This window comes from Protopterus annectens, chromosome 14.part0 (assembly GCF_019279795.1).
Source record: "Protopterus annectens isolate FY-2018-M chromosome 14.part0, PAN1.0, whole genome shotgun sequence".
NCBI lineage: Eukaryota > Metazoa > Chordata > Ceratodontiformes > Protopteridae > Protopterus > Protopterus annectens.
The window spans coordinates 459,728,003-459,754,505 of record NC_056748.1 but is presented as its reverse complement, the minus strand read 5'-3'; the positions used below and the strand labels follow the sequence as shown (position 1 = coordinate 459,754,505).

Sequence of the window (26,503 nt, the reverse complement as noted above, 5' to 3'; positions counted from 1 at the left end):
TAAATCAGTCTGTCCCACTGTTCCTCATGTAAATGTAAAGCACATGCCAGTTTGACAGGGACCATCAGTTCATAAAACTGGCTTAGACCGTGAGATCTGGGATGACCTTCAAAAAGCTGCGGGAAGTGCAGCAGCCAAAAATAATGCTTTTAGGGGAGGCTGCCTAACCACTGAGCCTGACCATTCATCTTCAGCCACTGAGTGAGCACAATTTCTGCAAGATAAGAAATGTATTATGATCTGGCACTTACAGTGCTACAAGGATAAACACAACTATAGACATAGCTGACTTACAGGGAACTCCAACTGCAACCCCTAGGTGAAGGTGTAGTCCAGACAAAATAATATGGCAGACTGGTAATTTGGATCCATTGAGAAAGCTTCCCTCACAAATCAACTGATATGATATGAATGTATCACACATATATGACATCAGTGTTCCTCCTTGTGGGGTCTACAATTGTGAAGAATCACAAGAAGTAGAACCCCAGAGAGGCAGGAGAAGGGATGGACAAGAGGCAAAGGGCCAGAAGGCACAGTCCTAGAGAACCATTGTACCAAATCGGGTTTGACTTTTAGACTAATGGTCTAAAATATAATGCAAGGTAACTGTGTGTACCAATGGCCAAATATCATAGCATTAAAGTCCACAAAGGAAACACTTTTGAAGTTAGCACTGGATGTAGCAGATACATCTCTCATGGCGTGACTGACAGCAGCAGCACACTGCAACAGGTAATTCACCATCTGTTAGCAAAAAATTAAGTGTTTAAATTATCGTCTCTTTTCCTGGAATAAAACAGATATACAGCTGTTCCATCTTGAAGAATCCATGTAATCACAGCGTGTAAAACCTGGGTTGATCGTACATATTCATGGCATATGAAACTTTTCTCTCTCTCTCTCCTGTCCATGTAAATCAAAATTAAATGGATTTATTTCAAGACAGTTGTGAAACTAATTCCGAAAGGAAATGATTTGAAGGACACATGATCCATGTGAAAGAACAGACTCAGTTCCTAGCATATAAGGATGTATAACTCAGGTCTGTTAGAAGAGACAATAGCCACTAAAAATATACTTATCAAAACATGAGTTTCACTGCAGCTAAGCATGTAGAATCAAATGGTGAATGGGCAAATTGATCAGTCATGAAATATGGGTTTTGTGGTAGCAATGGGTTCTTCAAAGCTTGACCAGCCAGTGCAATGCCACAGTCCTGCCCCTACAATATTATTATGCATAGAAATAGCTAACACATACACTGTTACTGCAACTAAGACTCATATTATCCAGGTGCTTAAGATGGCTCAGAAGTGCCTCCATGCTGATCATTTGGACAGGATACCTCTCTACCCACATGGGAAACCTCTTTTTCTTCAATTGGAAAACTATATATGTTGGGCACAACACCTCCTAGCAGCTTCAGTGACTTCCAACATCCTGGCCAGGAGGACTAGCAAGACCAAATAATCTAAAATAGGATTCATTCCCTAATACAGAGGTAGTTGTTTCCTCAACTGAGGTGGACTTTTGCTTATAGTGGGAAAGCTACCTCTGCCATCAACTGCCTAACAGTTTGAAATCATACCCTTCGCAGGCAGGAAGGGTCATTGATGTCCAGTTTTGGCCTTCTCTTAATACAGCAAAGAAGTACAGAAACAGAAGAATTGGAAGGAAACAAAGGTCTTCCTTGTCATAGGGATACTACTGCATTTACTGTTAACTTACCCTTGATATCCTGAATAAAAAGTGCAGTTGTGTACACTTACCATAAATGTAGATGTTCGAGTGTATTCACTGTTAAAATCATCACACTTGGGTAATCTGCCTGCAGCTAGCCCTCAGTCGGCCCAAATACCAGACTCTTAGTATTTCTGCATTGGTTGCTGTCGCTCCAGGACTGACGTCAGGTCATCAGGGATATAAAAACAGGCAGCCGATGCCATTACATCAGTTTTTCTTGCCCCAAATGTCAGGAGCCCCCAATAGGGAGCTAAGTTATGGTGGAAAAATACCACCAGTAAAAGTAAATACCAACAGCCCTGTAAAGGGTAAGTAATAGAGACAGAGAAGGAGAAAGAGAGAGAGACAAGGGGGCTAAAGAGTGGGAAACCAGAAATGCAACAGTGAATACACTCAAACATCTACATTTATGGTAAGTGTACACAACTGTACTATGTTCTTCATGTTTCACTGTTGTAGTCATCACACTTGGGTTGATTCCCAAAGCTGAAGAGTGGGTGGAGGCAGTCAGTAAGAGTTGCAGCTGGCTAGTATGCCCTGCAGGACTGCTGTTGCAAAACCCGCCCTGTATTTGGAAAAGATAGGCAGGTGGTAATGATTGGTGAAGGTGTGAACAGAACTCCAGGTAGCAGCTTCCAGAATGTCCCTGGTAGGGACACCCCTGGGGAATGCTGTAGAGGTAGAAGTTGCCCTAGTGGAATGTGTTCTGACCCCCTGAGGGGTTGGTTTCCCATGGTGTTTGTAACAGAAATTAATACAGTGTGCTATCCATTTGGAAATTGTTTGTTTAGCTATGGCCTTGCCCTCTTGCCCCAGGTGCAAAACTGACTAGTAACTGGTCAGACTTCCATAACGGCTTTGTCTTATCAAGGTAGAATCTGAGCTGTCTGTGCACATCTAAAGAGTACATGATCCTTTCTCCTTTATTTTGAGGATTACGAAAGAAGGTTGGCAAATGGATAGATTGTTTGACAGCTACACTGGACACCACTTTAGGCATAAAAGTAGGGTTAGTCCTGATGAAGACCCTGTCAGCATGAAAAATAATGAAGGGTTCCACAGCCATAAGTGCTTGTAACTCACACACTCTTCTAGCTGAAGTGATGGCCAGAAGCAAGGCTGTTTTCCAAGAGAGGAATTTTAACTCTGCTGACGCTGCAGGCTGAAAGGGGGGAAGCGTGAACTTTTCCAGTACAAAGTTAAGGTCCCAAGCAGGGGTGGGGGCTCTCCTTGGTGACCTTAAGTTGCTGGCCCCTCTCAGGAACTGTTTGATGAGAGGGTGAGAGAAAAGAGGTGGCTCAGTGTTCTAATGAACCGAGATGGCAGAGGCATAGATCTTAATGGAAGAGAAGGATAGGCCTCTGTGGAGTAGATCTGCTAGGTAATCCAGGATTAGAGGTAAGGAGGACAGTGTTGTGCCTGCTCCTTTAGACTGAACCCAGGAACAATACGTTTTCCACTTATCAGCATAAGATTTCCTTGTACTGGGTCTTCTGGCTTCAAGAATGACGTCCACACCTGCTTGCTTAGGCTGGTCACAGGGGGAGAATTCAAGTAATAACCCAGCCTGCAAGGTTCAGGGTTTGCAGTTGGGGATGCAAGATCTGTCCCTTCTGCTGAGTGAGGAGGGTTGGGATCTGAGGTAGGTGCCAAGATGGCATCAGTGACAGGCTGCGCAGAAGTGGGTTCCAGTGCTAGTGTGGCCAGTCTGGGGCAATCAGGATTGCCCTTGGTCTGTCCTTTCTTATCTTGTGTAATATTCTTGAAAGAAGAGACACAGGGGGAAAGGCATAGATTGAGAGGTTTAGCCACTGGAAGGATAGGGCATCCACTTTCCAGGCCCTGCTGTGAGGTGTCCTGGTGCAGAATTTGCTGATCTGGTGATTGTAGGGGGAGGCAAAAAGGTCCACCTCCGGGGTCCCCCGTTTCTGGTTTAAAAGGTTGAAAGTGCTGGGGTCTAATTGCCACTCATGTGGATCTAGGGAATTTCTGCTTGTCGTCTGCCAGAGAGTTTTGTTTGCCTGGCAGGAATTGAGCTTGCAGATGAATATGCATGTCCAAGGTCGTGTTCCACAGGGTCATGGCTAACCTGCAGAGTGGGTAAGTGTGGGTTCCCCCATGCTTGTTGATGTACCACATAACTGTGGTGTTGTCTGTTTTTATTAACAGGGGTCCTGGTGAGAGTAGGGATCTGAAAGCTGTCAGAGCGTGCTGAACAGCTAGCATCTCTTTTTGGTTGATGTGCAGATTAATTTGAAATGGGTTTCTGTGGCCCTGAATGCACTTGTCGTCCAGATGTGCCCCCCCCCCCAGGCATAGTCTGATGCCTCTGTGGTTAGGGTCTGGGCAGTGTGGGGTTGTGTAAAGGGAAGTCCTTTGTTGTGGTTGCATGCTACTGCACACCAAATAAACTGTGTCCTTAGACAAGGTATGATAGGTAGGATGGTTTCCAGGCCCTGAGAATGTTGGCACCAAAGACTTGTTAAGTACCACTGAAGTTTCCTCATATGCAGTCTGGCATATGGAATTAGTAGAATGCAAGAGGCCATGAACCCTAGAGCCTGCAGGATTTTCCTTGCGGATAGCTAGGTTCTGGTGGGCATTTGAGTGAAGTAGCCTGTTAGGCTTGTTTTGCTGGAGTAAGGAATGCCATCTGGGATGCTGTGTCCAAGCTTGCTCCCAGGAATACAATCTTTTGACTGTGGACTAATTTTGATTTCTTTTCATTGAAGGTGTACCCCAGTGAGATTAGAAGGTTCTTTACAAATGTCAGGTGCTGCAACAGCTTTTCCTGACTGTCTGCCTGAATCAGGCAGTCGTCCAAGTAAAGGTATATTTGAATCTTTCTCTGTCTGCAATAGGCAATGGCTGGAGCCAGGCATTTTGTGAAGATTCTGGGAACAGTGGATAAGCCAAAGGGAAGTGCAGAGAACTGATAATGCATAGATCCTGCCCTGAAACGTAGATATTTCCTGCATGATTCCCTGATAGGGATGTGCAGGTAGGCTTCTTTTAGGTCTAGGGTGGCTAACTAGGCATCTTTGGACAGCACAGAAAGAAGCTGCTGAAGGGTGAGCATTTTGAATTTTGGTACCACCAGGAAGGTGTTTAGAATGGAACGATCTAGGATTGGGCACCAAGTGCCCTCTTTTCTGGGTACAAGGAAAAGTCTGGAATAAAACCCTTGACCTATCTGTTCTGCAGGAACAAGTTGAATTGCCTTTATGGAGAGCAGGGATTGAACCTGGTTTTGTGCCTCTGCCCACTGGTTTGGAGGAAGGTCTAGGAGCCCTTTTGGGGTTGGCAGTGTGTGGAAGTAAAATTTGTACCCCTAGGATACAATGTTGAGGACCCATCGGTCTTTGGTGATGGAGGTCCAGTTTTTTGCATGGTGGGCAAGTTTTCCTCCTAGGGGCATGAGCAATTGGGCAGAGGTGAAGAGTGGAGTTGAGAAGTCATTGTGAATTCTTTCCGTAAGGGGGTGACTTATCACTCCCTGTTTTAGAAGTGGAGGTACTCCATTGCTTAGATCACTGCATACCCTGAGACTGTAATCTGGGGGGGGTCTGTTTCCCCTGTGTTTAGTTTGAGATGGCCTTGAGGGGGCTGGAAAGGACCAGTGTTTCGAGGGGCAGTGTCTACTGAAACTTGGAAGCTGCACCTGAAAAAAATATTTGACTGTCTGCATAGACTTAGCTTTTTCTTCCATCTTTTTTATAACCTCTTCTCCTTTGGTGCCAAACAAATTGTCCTTATTCAAAGGAACATCTAGTAATTTTGATTTGACATGGTCTGGCAAGGTCTGTTCCTTAAGCCAAGCATGCCTTCTCAGTACAGAACCAGTAACTGCTGCACTGCAAGATGCTTCTAGGGCATCAAACCCACATTGCAAGATATGCTTGCTGACTTGACTTGCAGAATGCATAAGCTTCTGTAATTCTTTATTTTCTGCACATCTGTAAAGGTTGATAATTTTTGCTTAATAAGGTCCATAATATGTTGTTGGTATTTCAGCATGTGAAACTGGCAATTCAAAACCCTAATGGCAAGAGTTGCAGAGGTGTATTCTTTTTTACCCCATCTGTCTAAAGCTTGGGAATCCCTGTCCGAAGGGGTGGGATTTTTAGCTGTAGTTGCTTTTATACCTTTAGGCCCTTGGGAGATGACCTCTGGGTCAGCAGTAGGATTTTTGAAAAGAAATTTCCGAGAATCAGGGACTCTGTAGTACCTGTCTGGTTTCCTTGGAGCAGGGGATAAAGTATCCGGAGTTAGATTGGATTCCATAAAGACATCATCCACAACATCCAGAACTAGAGGGATAGCTAAAGGTCTATGTTGTGGCAAATCTAAAAATTCTCTGAGTCTCTTTTTGGACTGAGGATAATCCTGGCATTCCCAGTGGAAATGCTCTCTTAAAGTATGTAAGGTTTCACCAAAAGAAAAATCCTCTGGAGGGGAAGCAGAGGGAATGGATTCCTCTGCATCCAAATACTCATAAGCAGATAGAGGCAAGTCTTCATATTCAGAAACCTCAGAGTCATTGAACTCTTGGTCAGTTAAAGCTGCTGGGGCAAGTCTCTTTTTCTCTTAGCAGGGGAAGGCTGGCTTCCCCTAATCAGCATGATCAGGTCTTCTGCCATTTTAAACATTTGAGATTGTGACAAGGAAGCAGGTGCTTGAAATTGGGTCATCGTTTTTTTAGGTGTAGCTTATACTCTTGGCCTTAGAAACTCAGTAGTTTTAGACAGAATTGAAGATGTGAAAGAAGTCGTCAGTTTGTGTTGAATACCGGTAATGCGAAGAACTTCCTTAGAAGCCAGTGCCTGCACAGCAGCTCCAGACCCATCCAAGGTAGAGACATCCGCAGGTTCTGTAGTCAAATAAGAGTCTCGCAGCATACCAAAATCTGAACGGGTCTCAGTAGCGGCCTGTGAATCCATCAAAGTGGGCATCAGGGGCTGAGTATTGGTGAACTGGCGACTAGCTTAGCAGAAGTGTCGTCGGCAGTTTTGGACCTGTGCAGTCTGTCTCTGTCTTTATCCTTACATTTTTTCGGAAGATCGGTAGTTGGATGGCTTACCGAAGCCATGTCAGAATACAGAGATTGAGAGAGAAAGTATTCAGTGACAATAAAGGCCTGATGACGAATAGTCTGGGCATTAAACAAGGCTCAAAAGTGACAGAAAGGAACGTTGTGGTCTGGGCCTAAACAGGAGATGCAGTAAGAATGGAAATTTCAGTGTGGTATTTGCTTTCCACAGGCGAGACAATTGTTAACTTTTTCTGACATCGGTTAGAGCAAGAAAAAAGAATACCCAACGGGGTACTTGGCTCTAGAAGACTTCAGGATGATTCAGTTCGAAACGAAAACTCAGGTAGCGGCCAACCAGCACTCGTGCAAACTGCTTCTTCTTTGGGCTCCTCGGCAAGAAAGACTGATGTAATGGCATCGGCTGCTTGTTTTTATACCCCTGACATCAGTCCTGGAGTGACAGCAAGCGACACAGAAATACTAAGTTTCTGGTATTCGGGCCGACTGAGTGCTACCTGCAGGCAGATAACCCGAGTGTGATGACTGCAACAGTGAAACACGAAGAACATCATGGAATTCTTTCCCAGCCAACCTTACTCTGGAACCCTCTCTAAATCTCTTCAAAAATGACTTGAAACAATACTTTAGAACACATTGGCTCTGCCCCTGTGCTAACCCGGATTAACCACCACTCTGTCTATCAAAGACAAAAATTATTGTGTGCATTCTCTCCTCTTATCTAATTTGCAAATTGTTAATACATTATGTTTATGTAAAGTTACTATGAATCCTGTGAGTTCCTTCCTATGGACTGCATTTTATATATACTTGTAAATTTGCATGCCTCTTAACTGTTTTGCCTTATGTGTGTCTCTGGAGCTTTTCTCCCCAGGGCTCAGCTGAAAATGGACATATATCCAGTTGGACTATCCTGGTCAACAAATGTAAAATAAAAACAAATAAATAAAAATAAATAAATAAATGACCTGAGATGTACCTCCCTGGACTATGTGAAGAGAGACATTATGGAACTTTCAGACTGTGTGTCTCAGGCTGATATGAGCCTGGAATAAGCAGCATGTTACCATCACTGAGGATGGTGCCACAATATGAGCAACAAATGACTGATTTCAACAACTGGCTGTCTTTCTGGTAACATTTTAAGGGGATCCAATGTTTGTCAGCTTAGGAGAACACGATTAAAGGATGGTCGGCACATCTCCCCTCTAGGTTTTCGAATACTGCTGAAAACTTTATCCATCACCATAGTGCCTTTTTTAGACAATGCCAAATTGACAAGACTACCGACAGCAAAATCAACTCCACTGAACCTTGAGGTGTTACTGCTCCATGCCAGGAACCTAAACAAAAAAAAACTACACTCCCTCCAAGCCCTCCCTGCACTCAACAATATAGACATCTGTGCAGCTACCATGGTTTAAAGTGGCAGAGAGTACCCCGGAAGTGCAATATTTCAGTGTCTTCCCCAATTTTAGACCAGTAGCTGCTCAGACAAGGGCTAAAGGTGGAGATATTCTCAATATCATCAGTAACAAGCATATCTCTAGGGTGGTCAGACAGGATGACATGCTAGAGTTCCTCCACATGCAGATCACCATGGAGAAAATCCTGCACCATATCCTAGCCAGCCAGAGGTCACCCGCTATGACCCAAGAAGCTCACAATGCATACTTGGACCTGAATGGAGAAACTTACCATCCAACCTAACACCTTACTCAAATCTACAGGCACAGAGATTGCTGGGCTTCTTAAATACAGACACCCTTGACCAAATAGTGAATACACCCACTCCAACATCTCATGCTTACAAATAGGGGAGAGTGCTGCACCCCACGTGTCTCATTTAAAGTCCAGCCATACAGCTGTCTCCTTCAAAATCAAAATTAACTCTGTAATCCCATTAAAACCAGTTACAGGAACTCATTACTTTTTATTAAGTGATGGTTTGTCAAAATTCCATGCCCTTCCAAACCCAGAAAACACAGCAACCTATGCCAAATTGTTCTCAGAAACTCTGTACAACCATTTCAATGGCTGCATAGCAGCTAGTGTACCTACCAGAAGTATGCCCAGGACTAGCCCTAGAAACAAACCACCCTGTTGCCATCCCAAATTAAACAGGATATACCACAAAAGGAAAAAATATGGTAAAAATCAGAAAGGTTAATTCCCATAAAGATAGAAACTCTTTCATCAAAGTATATAATAACTAAGAGGGCTAATTAAGCCAAATCTGAGTTTAAGATAACTGCTCCAGGTGAAAGACAAACATAAGGCCTTCTACAGTTTTGTCAAAAACTTCAAGGGCAGCATACAGCAATGTGTTGAACTGGTGGTTAATGATGCCCCATTCAGTGAGCCTGGTGATATAGTGAACCTGTTAGCGGACAAATTCAGTTCCAACCTTACTCCACTCTCACCACAAACCATCTCCTCAAAAATACCCAACTCTCCAGCTATAACTAGGAAGAATGTACTGGCTACACTCACTAAAGCCAAGAACACTGCCTCGAGGGCCCCATTAACATCCCAGGATACCTCCTGAATAGTCTAAAATATGACTTATAACATCCCCTGGAGTCATTTAACTAGTCTTAAAACAGGCTTTGTGTCACATAAATGGAGTGCAATGGTCATCTCCCTTTATAAGGAAAGACCTTCAACAGATTCTGGAAACTAAACACCCATTAGTCTGACTAGTCTTATTTGCAAAGCCATGGAAAGAATTATCATGGAAATTATCAACAAGGACACAGGAGACCTCCAGATACAGGATCCATCACAGTTTGGCTTTGTCAAAGGAAGGTCATGCTTACTAAATCTGGTGGACTTCCTTGAAAAGGTCACTACAACAATGGATGAGGGAAAAACAGTACATACTGCCTACCTAGATCTGGCTAAAGCATTTGATACAATACCCCACTCGGGTATTGTCAAGAAACTTAAGACACTAGGTATAACCCATTTATAACACACTAGATAGCTACCTGGCTCATTGATAGGCTCTAGGAGGTTAGAATCAATGAGGCCACCTCCAAAGAGATGCCAGTCACCAGGGACTCCCCCAGGGCTCTGTGTTGAGCCTGCTCCTCTTTGGCATCTAAATCTCAGATGTGAAAGCTAATGTTAAAGGCCTTTGACTAACCAAGTTTGCAGATGACTGCAAGCTGCGAGCATTCACTGAATCTCTTCAAGATGAAAATACCCTTCAGGAAGGCCTAATACAGACAAACGCATGGTGCCAAAGCCATAGCTTAAAACTCAATACTTAGAAATGCATTATAGTACTTTTGGGAAAGTCTACCACCCAGGGTAAATACAACATCAATATAACACCATTAAAAGTTGATTCATTGGTCAGGAATCTGGGAACATATGTACATAGTAATCTACCTTTCCACCAACATGTGTCCAAGGTAGTAAAAAAAAGTTCTATGTTGGTCAACTTAAAATCAACAGCATGGCATCTAGGTCCAGGGAGGTCATTATACTACTATACTCGGCCCTCATCAGGCCCATCATAGAATATAATGCCCCCTTCAGTATGTACCTAACCACACACATGCAGCAACTGGAATGTCCACAAGCTTTCTTACAAAATGGAATCAGGGAGCAAGCACAATATCCTAGACTGATTGCCTCAAAGCCTCTTTACATGGTGTCATACAGACTACTGAGACGTGATCTTTGCCTGGCATACAAGGCACCCCTGGACCCTGTTTTGATGAATCTTTTGCACATGACAAAACAAACTGTATCAGAATTACGAGATTAAAAGACCTAAATTTTGCTTGCAACATAAATAGGACATGTTGGAGAGACTGATATATTTCTTGGAAGATTCTCATTCTCTGGAACAATATCCTCTTTCATGTGATGCAGAGTTTCTCCTTATTCCTATTTAAGCTCAATTTGGGCCAATGGATGAGTAATCAGAAATTCACCTCTGGTCTGGCTCCCATGTCTCTGATTGACAGAGGCTGTCAGTAAATCACCACCTATATAAATCAAATTTGTGGGTCTTATTTGGGTTGCACAGCTAGGCTTATAGGGGCACTAATGGTCATTAGGCTAACATATACCTATGAACCTATGTTTATGTGCCTATAAATAGTATATCTAAAACACACACACACACACACACACACACACACACACACACACACACACACACACACACACACACACACACACCCCTTATATCTGAAACATACATTTTGGCTCCTCCTACATTACCCTTCTTGTCTAAGGCTTTCTTTTTGCAGCTCTTGTCATCTCAGCAATTTATATCTCTTTCCAATCATTGCCTGTCCCTTCTGTTATCTTCCTATGTATCTTTCACATCTGCCCTGCTGAACATCATAAATATCCCTTATTTTAATGTGACCTGCACTATACTTCATGCTCCCCGCATCAATGACATGACCTTTGAGGTAAGACTAAAACCTTAATTTTTCTTTTCAAGCTAACTTTCAACTTATTGGAGAGCTATCCTTAACAATTCTAGTTCTGGAAATGATTACAAAGGACCTAATAACCCAACCAAATCACTATTTTGTAGTTATTTGACAAGATCTGCATTAATTCTTCTATGCACTAAAACACTTGAAATATGTCACAACTGAACATAATTTTCCAAGTTGTCCCAATAATGCAGACTATGAAAAATAAAATGAACATTATCCAAAATTTGGAAATCCTTCCTAAGGGCTGTCAGCTCCTGCTTCTTGTAATATGCTTTTTCATATGGTGGAAAATGGTGTTCTGACAGCGTTTTGCTCATAGGATTATATCTTGCAATTCTCATTCTAAAAGGCTATAATGCTCAGCAACATTTAATTGTAATGAGCATACAGATGTATGCAGTCTTATCAAAGCATTAATTGTTAAATGTGTCCTCAGTGAAAACAAAAATACATTTGTAAATTCTAGGGCATGGTGCTCTTTTTTGCTCTCTCTTTACTTCTACTGCCTGTTGATTATAAGCCCGTCAGCCAACAGACTCATTTGCTCCCTCATCACCAATGGCAAAAGTCGGCTAAGAGGGGTCATCAGGAGAAGTTCAAGAGTTTTTCATTTTGTGGCCTTATATCCTCCAACATATTCAGCTAAGCAAAGGAAAGGGGCATACAGTGGGCTGAGTGGTCATGGAAGTTCTCTCATTTCCACAGGGAATGTTGCCAGCAAGCATCCCTGCCCACCAACCTTGATGTACTGGAAGTGGCTCCCCAGTGTCCAGTAGAGAAATCACGTCAGCCTTGTGTGCTCTCAGATGCCTGTACTACCCCTCTCCTCCCAGGACAGGTGAATGGTCCAATGCCTTTCACTCCTCTTCCTCTTTGCCTGCCTTCTCCTCTGTCAGGGCTGCTAACTGGATCTCAGTTTCCTGGGTTGTAGTCACTGTTCCATATTCTGCACCAAAGAGCCTGGGCACAGTGATTTTCCTAAAGACCAGGCATGTGCCCACTGCTTTAAACAGCTCCACTGTCAGTCAGTCGGTGTTTGGCTTGGTGTCACAACACATGCAATCATCTGAATAAGGAATAGTCACAGATGGGTCATATTCATGGAAACAGTACTTCTGACACAAGGAGGGGATTAGGCTCCATGGCAAGAACTGAAGTCTTATCAATGACACGTAACTGCAATCAGTTCTCCATCAGAAAAAAGTGATATCATTCAAATGTGAACAACATTTGAGTAGAAAAAAATCACTATAAATTATCCCCATGCACCCCATATACTCTTGATAATTATATACACCATCTCCAGGGCACTGTATTTTGGAGACAGAAGAAATCCATGGGGTACTGTAACCTTGATTTTCTGGGTAAAAAAAAAAGAGTAATCAAACACTAGTGATTGCACAAAAGACGGTCAATCATTAGTGTTTTGAAAACACTCCTGGCACCCTGAAGGGCTTATAATACCCCTTATGTTCAGCTTCAAAAGAGACAAGAGAAAAAAAATAATGCAGACTTACATTAGGCTTTCTGTGTTCCAAAGTACAGGTTTCATTATTGGAGATGCTGGTGTTCTATATGTGTTTTGTTACCATAAATACCAGCAATGCTGTTGGTTCCAACTACTGTAAGTGCATACAAGAGCATTTATTCACTAGAGATGTGTGTGTGTGTGTGTGTGTGTGTGTGTGTGTGTGTGTGTGTGTGTGTGTGTGATTTCATGCACAGTAACACCGCACTCTATGAAGTGATTTGTGCTTAACAACAGTCAGTATACAGGACTGCTGTATCATAGGTTGGCTCTACACACTATTCTGGGGAACTCTGCTACCTGACATTCATTTACTTACAAATTAAGTAAGTGGGCTGACCCACAGCATCTTTTTAGTCACCTTCCACTTCCACTTTACTAACTGCTGAAAACATTCATACTATTTATTTCATGCATATAAATCAAATTCGTTCCCAAAGATGGAACATAAACATAGAGCTTGTAATCTGGCCACTCAAACAGTGATATGAACTCCTAAAAAGAAAATCAGGTCAGGAATGCTCCGGCAAAGCCTCGAAGTATTATTGCTTTTTAATCCAATGTGCAGTTTCGTTCAACTCCCTGGTTGAACTTCTTCAGATAAAAACAATTCTCTCATACCATTTCATTTAAAACCCATAATTAAAGAACACGTTTCCAAAACACCTATCACAATGTTGCAATAATTAAAAGCGTAATTAACACTTGTCCGCCCATAATCAGCAGCAATTAATGGGTGAAAACATGAATCCTCACTTCTGGCTAAAATCAAAGTAGGAAAGTCCTATATAAAAAATCATATATAAAGAAACCTAGTTAAATGTTTTAACCACAACACAAGTACAGATATAACAGGCAACTCAATCACATACTTAGAATACAAAGTAACACAACCATCTAACACATAAAATATTAAAATGCGTTGATCTTCTGGTTAGATGCATCCAAAATATATCAAAAACTGTTTGAATCAATGCACCAAATCTAAGAGCATGTCACTATAAGGCGTACCATGATAATGGAACAGACTGGCAGTCAACAACAGTCGCTTACTGTCAGAAGTATAGAATTTATTTTGTTGGTCATTTACTCATGCAGTCACCCTTGTTCTTACATTTACCTTAATAAGGCTTCTTTGCGAGGGGAAACAAATCAAACCAAGGCCTTTGAATATTAAGAAACGCTGTCTCTGATGGTTTACATTCTCGGATCCAACAAAGCAAGTCTCCGCCCTATACCCTGATACTTCATCTAGTGGGTGTGCTGTATTGACGACCGGCTACCCTGTCGTCAGCAGCAAGCCCAGCCCACTAACCAAGTTAAAGCATGCTCATATTTCTTCTGAGCATAAATTATCAATTTATAAGTACAGAACTAATGATGGTAAACAAATCATCCAGTTCTTACAGAATCTCTGCTATTGTGAGATATCTTCGCAGATCTGTCATGTGCAATGTTAAGCAGAATGGACCCTCCCATTGAGCCAGGGAAGTTGTTGTATCTTTCGGCTTTTCCCGGTTAGGGGTCGCCACAGCGGAACACCAGTCCGCTAATGATTGGCAGTAGATTTTTACGTACCGAGTTGCCAGCCCTGACGTACAACCTTCAATGAAGGTACGCCCATTCACGCCTGTTTCCACACAGAAGACACATTAGCTGAGAATCGAACAGGACAATGTCTTATTGTGAGGCGACAACGCTACCGCAGCAAAGTACAAGTCTGAATTAATGAAATTATTGATCCTGAGCATATCAGATTATGATGTTATATTATATTGTGACCATCACTCAGCCATTTTAATGAACCAACGTAGGTTAATTTGGCAGGAAGGAGAAAGACTCTTCAAAGTGATCAGATTAGTCAGGGAACCAGGAGGGGAATAAACTACTTATAAACATACCCTGTATAGGGTGGGGGAGGTCAATCTAGAAGAATTAAACATATATAATTCATGTCAAAAAACCTCATACAAGCTTCATATAGTTATCTCCTATAAACATCAATACTTTAACAACTATAGCCACTACGAAGTGCTACAAACACACATGTTGACATCTATAAGTATAAATCATCTAAGAGTTAGAGTATGTAACTAAGGGATACTATGCATAAGCTAGTCAATTTCATATTACGTTTCAATAAATAGTTTAACTCCCTAAAAGATCATGAAACCCTTCAAGGTGCCATGGTTTGACACAATAACAAATGGCATCTAAAATTGTACATCATCCGAATGCTAAAATATTTATGGCTATATAAGCTTAAACATTATAGGCATGATCTGATTGAATTCATATTAAGTTACAATTTCAAAGGTCATGTCAATGTGTACTCTATATCTAAAATTATCTTTCCAAGCTTTTCAATTTTAGGATGCATTTGATTGAACAGGCATCATTCAGCCCTGGATATTTATATTCATCTAGCTTAATTTGCCATAGCAATTCGAGTTCTTCCAATTTTAAACTCTTCAGGCCTCGCGTTATGTTATGTGCAACTTGATGAATAGCTGAATATTTGAGAGAATGGCCTGTGAAGCATGGCACATGTTTCACCAAGGCATTTTCTAGCTTGCCCTTGCCAAAAGTATACTGGGGCTCGTAGATACATTCACGGACCTTATGGTCCGTTTTGCCTATATAATAGGCAGGGCATTGCTGGCACTTGGCTAAATATATAACTGCCTTTGAAATGCAATTGAATTTATGCCTGATTTTATAATTCATGCCATTAATGTCAAACGATTTACTTGCACCGATATGTCTGCAAAAATTACAGTTCTCACATCTAGACATGCCACCCAAATTAGACTTCCTTAATATTTTACCCTCCAATAAGTTCTTCAAATGTGGACCCCTCCTATGTGTAATTCTAGGTGGGTCCCCTATTCTACACGACAAGTCTGCATTACTATTGATTAAATCCCAGTTTATATTTAAGATGTATTTAATCATCTGGCTATCCATAGTGAAAGTGGATGTTATAGAACTTTCTATAGAATGCCCGCAGGAAATGGAAAATAAGGGATGTACCCTCAGTATGGAAAAAAATGAGTTAAGAGAAGAGTTGCTTGATTTAATAGACAAAGACAGATATATCAAGATCAATGAGAGAAATAGACTGCAGAAGGTTAATAAAACCCCAAAAGTCAGAAGCTTGATAAAACAAATAAACACAGTAATTAGGACTGTCCATAGAGATCCATGTGATATAACAGAAGTAAACAGAATATATTACTGTGCTGCTAAATTAATAACTGATAAAATTCTACCACAAGAACATAAGGTAGCGAGGGAAAAGGGGGGAGAAAGCGAATACCGTCATGGAAATAGCGAATAGAGAAAACTATAAAGCAGCTAAGACAAGAAGTGTCATTGTTAGAAGATTATAGAAGAGGGAACAGATCAACAAAAATATTAAGAAAGATATATGTGACAAAAGCAATGTGCAGTATTAGAACAGACAAGGATGTATTATGCAATATTGGAGATAACAAACTTCTTCTTCTTCTTTGGCTTTTTCCCAGTTAGGGGTCACCACAGCGGATCAGCTGGCCGCTCATTATTGGCAGTGGAGCTTTTACGGTATCGAGTTGCCAGCCCGGCGCCCAACCTTCCACAGAAGGCACACACACGCACACACTCACACCTAGGGCCAATTTAGAGAGTGTCCAATCCACCTACAGCATGTCTTTGCGATGTTGGAGGAAACCGGAGCACCCGGAGGAAACCCATGTGACCACAGGGAGGAATGCAGTCTCCACACAGAAGGCACCCCAGCCAAGAATCGAACCGGAGAACTTCTTGCTGTGATAACAAACTAAAAATCGCAAAACTGGCGGAAAGACTCAGAAGATATGAAGATAAATATAAGGGAAAAGCACAAAATAAGCAATTTACTAATGACCCAAAAAAGTTTTATAGAGAATTGGGAAATAAGGTAAAAGGAATTGATAGACCGCCGAAAAAAGAGAAAGTAGATACATTTTGGAGAAGTATCTATGAAGATCCTGTGGAACATACCAAAGATGCTAAATGGATAGAAGAAGTAAAAGAAAGAATAAGAAGTTTAAAGGCATAGGCTATGAAATGGGATGAAATAACAGCCAGAGAGATTGAAACAAAGTTGAGAAAAGCCTCTAATTGGAAAACCCCAGGCCCAGATGCAATACCTAACTTTTGGCTTAAAGTATTAACTTCTTTACACGAGGATATAGCCATGAGTAAGAACTCAATTATGGCAGTAGAACAAAAGGGCAATAAAAGAAAGTCATATTGAACAAAGGATCATTTGTTGTTAAATAGTGGAGAACTGTAAGAAAGGAAAGAATCTAACAGCTTAGGTCATGGCTATGATTTGGCTTTTAGAAAACAACAAAATCTGATGATTTCTCATCTTCTCTTTGTCAATGATTTAAAATTGTATAGCTCATCAGATGAGGAACTGAAAGCACAGTTGTAGGTTGTCAAAACTTTTTCAGATGATATTGGAATGTCATTTGGTCTTGATATATGTGCAAAAGCAACCATTAAAAAAGGAAAACTGCAGCACCAGGAAAACATTAGTTTGGGACAAGAATGTGATATAAAAGAACTTGAGCAAGAGGGGATGTATAAATACTTGGGAATTGATGAAGGATCAGCAATACCACTAGAGCAAGCGACTTAAACCTTAGCACGGATATAAATAGGACGTGCTGGAGGGATAGATTTATCACTCAGAGACTCCCTATGCTGTGGAATAAAATCCCGGTCCATGTGAGGCAGAGCACCTTGCTGGCTCTGTTCAAGAGAAATCTTGACCTGTGGATGGGAGATCGTAGGTTTACCCCGGGAATCATCTCTGTGTCACTGCTGGACAGAGGCACAACAAACTAATGGGCACAGTATTTTTTCATATAAGGGGTGGCGTAAGCCACAAAAATTTGGGCTAGGCTTATAAATGCCTTAGGGCAGATAGCCTAGTATAAACCTATGAACCTATAATAAAACATGAACAAATGCAAATAAAACTTAGTAAGGAGTACTTTAGAAGACTTAAATTAATCCTGAAAACAGCACTGACACCTAGGAACAAGATCCAAGCTATAAATCAATTTGCTCTTCCTGTCCTAACTTATAGTTTTGGAGCGATTGACTGGCCCCAAAAAGTGTTAGATAGATTGGATATTAAAACAAGAATGATGCTTCATGCTCACCAAATGATTAATAAAAATCAGTGTATACCAAGATTATATAATTCCCCATTCTGAAAGTGGGATGGGCCTCCTTGAAAATGATTACCTGTATAGATCTGTAATTGTGGGACTCCACACATATCTACTGAGCTCACAAGATCCAAATGTGGTGAAAGTTCTAAAACATGAGGAGAATAAATCTAAGATGACGTCTCTGCTTAATTTAGCAGAAGCATACTGACGTCAAGCAGGAATGGAAATCAAACCAGAAGTGGATAAAAAACAGGCAGCAACTGAATGTGCTAAAAAACAAAAGAATGAATATAAGGTGAAGGACCAGGAGAGAAGGCAAGAAATGTGGAAAAAACAAATATAGTTGCAAGTATAGAAAACTTCTGGAAGAGCCTCATGTTGATCAAGAACGAATGCAGGAATGGTTAAGGAGAGGTGAATTTACATCAAGAAATGAAAGGTTAATATTGGCAGCCCAAGATAGCGGGCTGCATACACAGTGGTTTACTAAGTCCATTGAACACGTGGGAGAAACAGACATATGTAGGTTTTGTGGAACCGAATTGGAAACAGTCACACACCTTATTGCTGGTTGTGGCTCACTAATGGCAGAGGGACTGTATACTGAAAGGCATAATAATGTGGCGAGATTATTACACTGAAGATTGTGCAAACATTATGGTACTGAAGTTGCTGAAAAACATTGGAAACATGAGCCGCAGAGAATCATAGAAAATGATGAAGTCTATATCACATGAGATCACCCAATAACGACAGTCCAAAAGATAGATGCTAGAAAACCGGATATAGTGGTCCAAGAAAAGAAGACAAAAGTAGCATTGATCATTGAAATCGCCACACCTAGTGACTACAGTATCTTGCGTACTGAGAGACACAAAGTCATAAAATAGCTCGGTCTGCAGGCAGAAATGACAGCCATGTGGAAGAAAGATACCCAGACAGTTCCAATAGCAGTAGGAGCAACTGGTCTTATAAAAAATAATTTACAATTGTATTTAGATATGTTACCAATTCATGTAACACCGTACGAATTACAGAAGGAGTCCTTACTGGGAACATTGCGGGTGCTGCGAAGAGCACTTTTGGCTAACATCAAAGGGTGAGACAATACTAATTTCATGAACTTTAATCGTACTTTGACTTAGGAATGGGGTCCATTCCCGTCATGGTATTAGAAACCCAAAAGACTTGGAGAAATTAAAAAAGTGGTGATCAAGCTCGTGGGGAACGTGTTAGCAGAATTCAAGCTCACCTCCCCTATGATGTTCCTTCGTTCAATTTCATCATTAGGGCTTCTACTGTTAGTGATACTCAAAATAGGTGGATACATCTAACCAGAAGATCAACGTATTTTAATGTTTTATATGTTAGATGGTTGTGTTACTTTGTATTGTAAGTATGTGAGTGAGTTGCCTGTTGTACCTGTACTTGTATTGTGGTTAAAACATTTAACTAGGTTTCTTTATATATGTTTTTATATATGACTTTCCTACTTTGATTTTTTTGCCAGAAGTGAGATTCATGTTTCCGCCCATTAATTGCTGCAGGTTATGGGCGGACAAGTGTTAATTATGCTTTTAATTATTGCAACATTGCGATAGGTGTTTTGGAAACGTGTTCTTTAATTATGGCTTTTAAATGAAATGGTATGAGAGAACTGTTTTTATTTGAAGAAGTTCAACCAGGGAGTTGAACGAAACTGCACATTGGATTAAAAAGCAATAATACTTTGAGGCTTTACCGGAGCATTCCTGACTGATTTTCTTTTTAGTAGTTCAGTTTGTTTTAGTATAGTGATATGAACTCACTCATATACAAAGTACCTGGAATGACTTCACATTGAGCTAATACTCTTAATCTTGCACACATAATTAAGTACATTAGAGAGTTGATTATCCAAACTAATTGAGACCTAGGGTAGTTCAGACACTCAGACTGTTCAGATAATCAGACATACGTTGAAGCATATAAAAAAACTGCAAAAATCCTGTTTTCTCTGCATGCCTTTCAACCATTCAGTGTTTCCAGCGGACAATAAAGAATATTATTCACACAAGAGTAGGCTACAAGCTCAAAAAATATGCACAAGTGAAAACGTATAATGTTTACATATTCAGACTTTGTGATTTTTCCTAGCCAAAAACTTTGGAAGACTGCTTTCGGATAACTGATGTTTTTGATAATCAACGTTCGGATAATCGACTCTCTGCTGTAGTAAAGTTAGACAATAATTTTAAAAATGCATGCTTAGGAGCATAATGTAAATTTCTCTTTTAAGCAAAGGGCATTGTGTAGTCTAAATGTTTCATGCTCAATTACCTGTGCAATTGAAGCCTGTGGACTCCTTACTAGATTTTTAAATGCACGCTGTGCAACCCAGTAAAACTGAACAGGGAAAGATGTAGCGTAAGTAATTTGTCTGAAGATGGTCCGTTTTTTCTTTATTCCACCACTGCTCTTTTCAATTGCTTTCAAGGCATCTTCTGTATTCCTACACTGCAAGGACTTCAAATATTCATTACTTAGTTTATCCACTAGGGACTGGTCGATGTGCTCTGGGTCAGCATTCTCTCCTCCAGATTCCTCACGATTTTGTGATTTGTTTGTTTCTGTAAGAGTAAAACAAGCCAATGGCAATATCAGCTTTATTTGTAAAGTAATTTCATTCTATCAGTAACACACACACACAATTTTTGTTGGTCAACACCAAGTCAGAAAGCCATTAAATATTAACTATGTGCATGAGCATTTTTTTATCTGACAGTACCATCTCATTATGTACACACAATATGATGCAAGATACCTTTTGACAGCATACTTTATATGATGTATGTGCTAGCTGATGAGCCAAGCCCACATGTACAAAGTGTGAATGCTGATGAAAATGCTACAGCTATGGTTCAACTCTTGGGACAGAGAAAATCTGATAGAAGCATCATGGTGCTGTCTGTGGGAGGAATGGGGAGGTAGGGATAAAATGGTAAATACAGGAAAATGTTAAAGTGACAAACCTAAATTGTATTTATTTTTATTTTAGATGATGGGAAATGAACCAAAAAACTATAAAATGAATGGAATTTTATAATATACTTCTTGCATTGTTGGAGAAAAGAAATTGCTGAAAAGCTGAATTCTATAGTCTCATCACTACTTCTTTCTTTTTTTTTTTTTTGCCTCCTTTAATCCAATCATTTCAGTCCTTTCATAAGTTCATAGGTACATACTAGGCAATTAGTCTGCAGACCATTAAAAGCATAGCCAAACACCCTATTGAAAAGTTCTCCCCAGTCTCAATAAATGAAGTTGCCCATCCAATTTCCTGGACTTACCTTGAAAGCAGCAAGTGTGCTACTGTGCTTGGCATGTAGTGAATGTTTGCTCCAGAGGACAGGGATACCTTGAGATATGAATCTATCACTCCAATTTACCTTATTTAGTTGTTGATGAAGGTTTAGTTCCTTTATCTGGGCACAGAGAGAGGCCTGGCATTCTGCCTTGATATCTAAGATTTTTGAGGCCACTGATCTGTTTAGTTATCAATCTCTGAGGTCTCCATGCTGACAGAAACGTTTAGACAAATACACGCCAAAACGTGAATTATATACAATAATAGCTCTGATGTGATTTAAGTAAAGGGGAGTTAAGACTTCTTTGGATCTAGTGAAGATGCCTTTGGAAGTTAGATGAGCCATAGAGAAGGCTTTGCAAACTACTATGGAGATACGATGGTCAAACAATAAAGAATTATCAACACTAGTGCCTAGATCCCTTACAACTATATCAGCTGTATGGTATACGGAAATGTTTTGTATACTAAAATGAGCTATGCTACATTTTTTACATTTAATATAAGACCATTATTACTGCACAAATTTGTAACATGGTCTAACCCATGTTGTTCCAATTGTGAGTCGGTGAAAGATCAAATAACGACATCTAATTTACAGTCATCTGCAAGCTTACATAACAACAGACTAGGAATGTTGGTGTGAAGGTGTAAGAAATAAATGCTAAATAAGAGAGGGCCAAACAGAGGGGCCTGTGGTACACCACTGGCAACCTGTTTGCTTTCAGAAGTGGCCCCTGTGACTCTAACCACATGGATTCTGTCAGACAACCAGTTAGCTAATACATAACATAAGGATTTACATTTGGATGTAAAAGTTTGTCAATAACATCTGCAATGGGAACAGTGTCAAAGGCCTTGACCAAATCCAAATAAGATGCAATTACTGCATAACCACCAGCCACCACTTCAGTTACTTTTTCAACGAAATTAATGAGGTTTAAGAGGCAGGACCGTGCTTTAACAAAGCTGAATTGATGAAGGTTTAGGATTAAGAGATTTTCAATGTCAAGATTAATGAGGTCTGACATATGTTTCATACATAGCTTTGTATATATGGCTAGTGAGACTAATAGGTCTGTAGTTACCAGGGTCTTTGGTTAGACCACCCTTATGTAACAGTACTGCAACAGCTTTTGCCTAGGTATCAGGAATAAGGCAGGATGATACGTTTGGTTATGTGCAAGAAGTGGCCATATTTGTCAAGACTAGCACAAGGATACTGAGGTAGAATGGCTAACTATTTAGAGAGCGAGCATTTACAATGTCCAGGAAGTGCTTGGCATGCTGGCCATTGACAATGTAGGTCAGAGAACTTACTGATGGATGGTTGAAGTCCCCCAGTGACAGGATGCTGGTCTTAATAGGGATTTCTCCTAATGTTTTAATATGGCTATCATGCTCAGAATGTGACATAGAGTGTGGTCTATAGATAGGTATTAAGTGGTAATTAGTCTTGTTTATGGTAATTTGGACTTCTAGGAGTTCAAAAGTGATGTCCCAAGGTAATTATCTTGAGGTGCTTATATCCTTTGATAAATACTGATATTCCCTCACAACTGCCAGTAGGTCTTAAGACATGATAGGCACTACACCTGTGAATAGAGGGCATAGTTTCATTGCTCTGAAGCCATGAATCTGTAACTATACATAGATGAATGTTTTCAAGTTGCAGAAGAAGGTGATAAATCTTGTAACACTCTAATGGTCACTTACTTTTAAGACCCTTCATACATTCTTTGTTAGACCAGGTTTTCCCACTGGTGCAGAGGGAAAGCATGCTGTTATATCCTTAGCTTATACAACCACATTTTCAATCTGAGACGTGTTCTCTGCAAAGTGATCCTATCATTTGCATATATGGTTCCTTGATGCATGAATATGTAGGTGTTCGGTACTGCACTGACATTCTAAAATTGAGCACGGTGATTAAAACGCTCCCATTCCCCAGTAATTCTGACCTCTCCAGTCTGTGGACAGCACTTGCCTCCTCCATCCAGTCTAACAAAGAAACTTAATCCCACAGTGACTGGGATTTATTAATGCCTACACTAAGTGTGCACTATTCTGAGTGAACAAACAACACAAGCATAACTCACACTTTCTTCCTCTTCATTTTAGTTTTCCTACTGATTTTCTTGCAGCTTTAAATATTGAGGGGGATTCATAAAGGTTACCACAAAGTGTAGCCTGCTATCTGTATGTGTGCTTGTTTGTGTGGTGGTGTGTGTATATGTGAATGATCGCGGTTTTGAACTTCGTCGTTGTGGGTGTTGTTTTTTTGGGCTTTTGGCTTTATAGTTTTGAGATACTAAAATTCGGTATTTTAGTATTTTGAGATTATAAAGTGAATCCTTATAATATATATATATATATATATATATATATATATATATATATATATATATATTTTTTTTTAAATAACATTGCCATTTTATAATATTTCTAGTTGCATGTACAAGTCACTTATGCAACCCCAACTATCAATACTTCTGTAAAAAATATAAACTCATGAAGTAAACAACATACATTCTTAATGCATTACTTGATCTGTGAAATGAAACCTCTTGACAGGTCCTATGATAAGCTTAATCCTCTTCTACAAATCAGTATTAGGCATCTTTTTTTTTCAGAAGTCCCTACACTCAGGAATGGACGTGGATGCATGGCAATGTGTAGCATGATGTCATGCACTAAGTATAAAGATCATAGGTTATTAGGTTTCAGGAATAGCCAAATAACCCAGTAAAAAATGTTATATTAGCCATCTTAATCAAGGCGAGCTATACCGCATTCCCTAGGCCTGAATTATGATTTTCCATCCATTTGTCAAGTGCAGACTTAATGGTAGCTAGGTTATTTACTTATTTAAGTTGTTACTTAGGGTAGAGTACTGAGAACAACGGACCAATTTCAGCCTCAGCCCAAAGGGATAAGATTAAAAACAGAATGTATTTATAAAAACAAACTGAAGATTAAAAAATGTACAATACTCCTTAATTTGCAGAGAGAGTCAAGAATGAGAGTTTGATGGGTTAGATATTTATAACACCAGTAGGTTCTGTTTATGTACAGATGAAGGCTGAGGTTTATGAATCAAGTGTTCATGATTCCTGTGGTTTTGTGAGGATGGAGAAGATTCAAAAGGGTAGGGTCTTTCGTAGCACAAATGATTAGGCAGAGATCACCACATATGAGCCTGTTTGAAATGGAATATTAGGACAGGGCTTTTAGTCTAGCTGGGTAGCTTAGGGAGCCTAGTCAAATGATTTTCTTTGTGAGGACTCTCTAGTGGTGTAAGGCATTTGGAGAGATACGTACCTAAAGAGGCACTGTATTCAGTGACAGGCCTACTGAGGGATGTAAATAGCAGAATTAAGACTTCCTTGAACATAGATAAGATACCATTAAAAATTAAGTATGCTATACAGAAATGATTTTCTAAACATGACTGACATATTGTGGCCATAGGATAATTCATTATCAACAAATGTGCCCAAATCTCTAATAACTGTCAGTTTTATGAAATAGTGCACTTTACCTGGTATGAGCTAATAAACTCCAGCTTCCCAAATATAACACTGCATTTTTTGGCAGTGAGTTTCAGCTCATGGTAATTATACCACACACACTGTTCTGGTCAACCCCTTGCTTGACTATATGAGTGTAAGTAAGAGAGTTCATAATCATATCCAGTTTGTAATTGTCAGCAAGTGTGGTAAATGACAGCCCTCTGATTTCTGTATTCACATCAGACATATAGATGCCAAAGAGAATGGGGCCTTGGAGAGTCACATGGGGAGTGCAGAAATGTAGCAGAAATTATGTGTGTTAGTTAAGTGTTGTAGGTTGAGGGGATCTTATTTACTTGTGCAATGTAGTTTTCAGTGTTATGAAGCACATTTTCAGTGTTCTGAATTTTCATTGTTTTGAATTTTCAATGTTATGGTCTCAATGTTATGAAATTCAATGTTATGAAATGTCAGTGTTATGAAGTAGACCCGTGTGTGTGTGTGTGTGTGTGTGTGTGTGTGTGTGTGTGTGTGTGTGTGTGTGTGTATATATATATGGGTGTGTACACAGTATATATATATATATATATATATGTTATGTGTGTGTGTGTGTGTGTGTATATATATATATATATATATATATATATATATATATATATATATATATATATATATATATGGGTACACAGTATATATATATATATATATATATATGTGTGTATATATATATGTGTGTGTGTGTGTGTATATATATATATATATATATATATATATATATATATATATATATACATATATATATATATATATATATATATATATATATATATACATATATATATATATATATATATATATATATATATATATGTATATATACACACACACACATATGGTATTTGAACAACTACCATAACCTGTGGACTGGATCCTTGTCCTTCAAGATTAATTAAAACTAGTTTCGATGTTCTGGGACCAGTGATCCATCAAATAATGGGTTTGCCACTGTGTTGTGGGATTTTTCCAATGGCTTTGAAGGAAGCAATGGTCATCCTTACTCTTAAGAAACTAGCTTTTGATCCTAATATTCTTGACAATTTTTGACCAATCTCTAACCTTCAATTTTTAGGTAAAGTGTTTGAGAATGTTATTTTTAAGTAGTTACAGAATTATCTTTTACAAAATACACTCATTAAATCGATTTCAGTCTACAATTCACACTCATCATAGTACTGAAAGTACTCTGATACATGTTAATTATCTCCAGATGGCCATAAACCAGTGATTTTACTGTTTTGGTCCACCTGCATCTCCCAACAGCTTTGTTACTGTTGATCAAGGCCTACTGATTAAACACTTAGAATCTTACTGTGGTCTCTGCAACATCATCTTAGACTGGTTTACATCAGAACATTCAGGGTAATTTCCAAAGTGTCGCTTCAGGGTTGAAGAAATCTTTATCTTACCTAATGGATTGTGGAGTTCCTCAAGGTTCAACTTCAGGCCTATTACTCCTCACAATATACATACGTACTTTGGGAGATCTTATTAGAGAAATGGGATTTGCATACCATAGCTATAGTGATGCCCACAAATACATCCCTCCTTTCCTCAACATGAAATGGAGAGGGTACATTCTTAG

The 26,503-nt window shown here is 39.8% G+C and overlaps 1 protein-coding gene across 1 annotated transcript in view; it reads right to left on the bottom strand.

Annotated features, from left to right (window-relative positions):
• The window catches only part of LOC122788681 (broad substrate specificity ATP-binding cassette transporter ABCG2-like), a 512,925-nt gene that overhangs the window by 151,724 nt on the left and 334,698 nt on the right, over window positions 1-26,503 (bottom strand). The window contains exon 9 of the mRNA XM_044055576.1: window positions 20,323-20,612. Within this exon, the coding sequence (XP_043911511.1) occupies window positions 20,323-20,612 (290 nt within the window). The remainder of the gene's footprint in view (window positions 1-20,322; window positions 20,613-26,503) is intronic.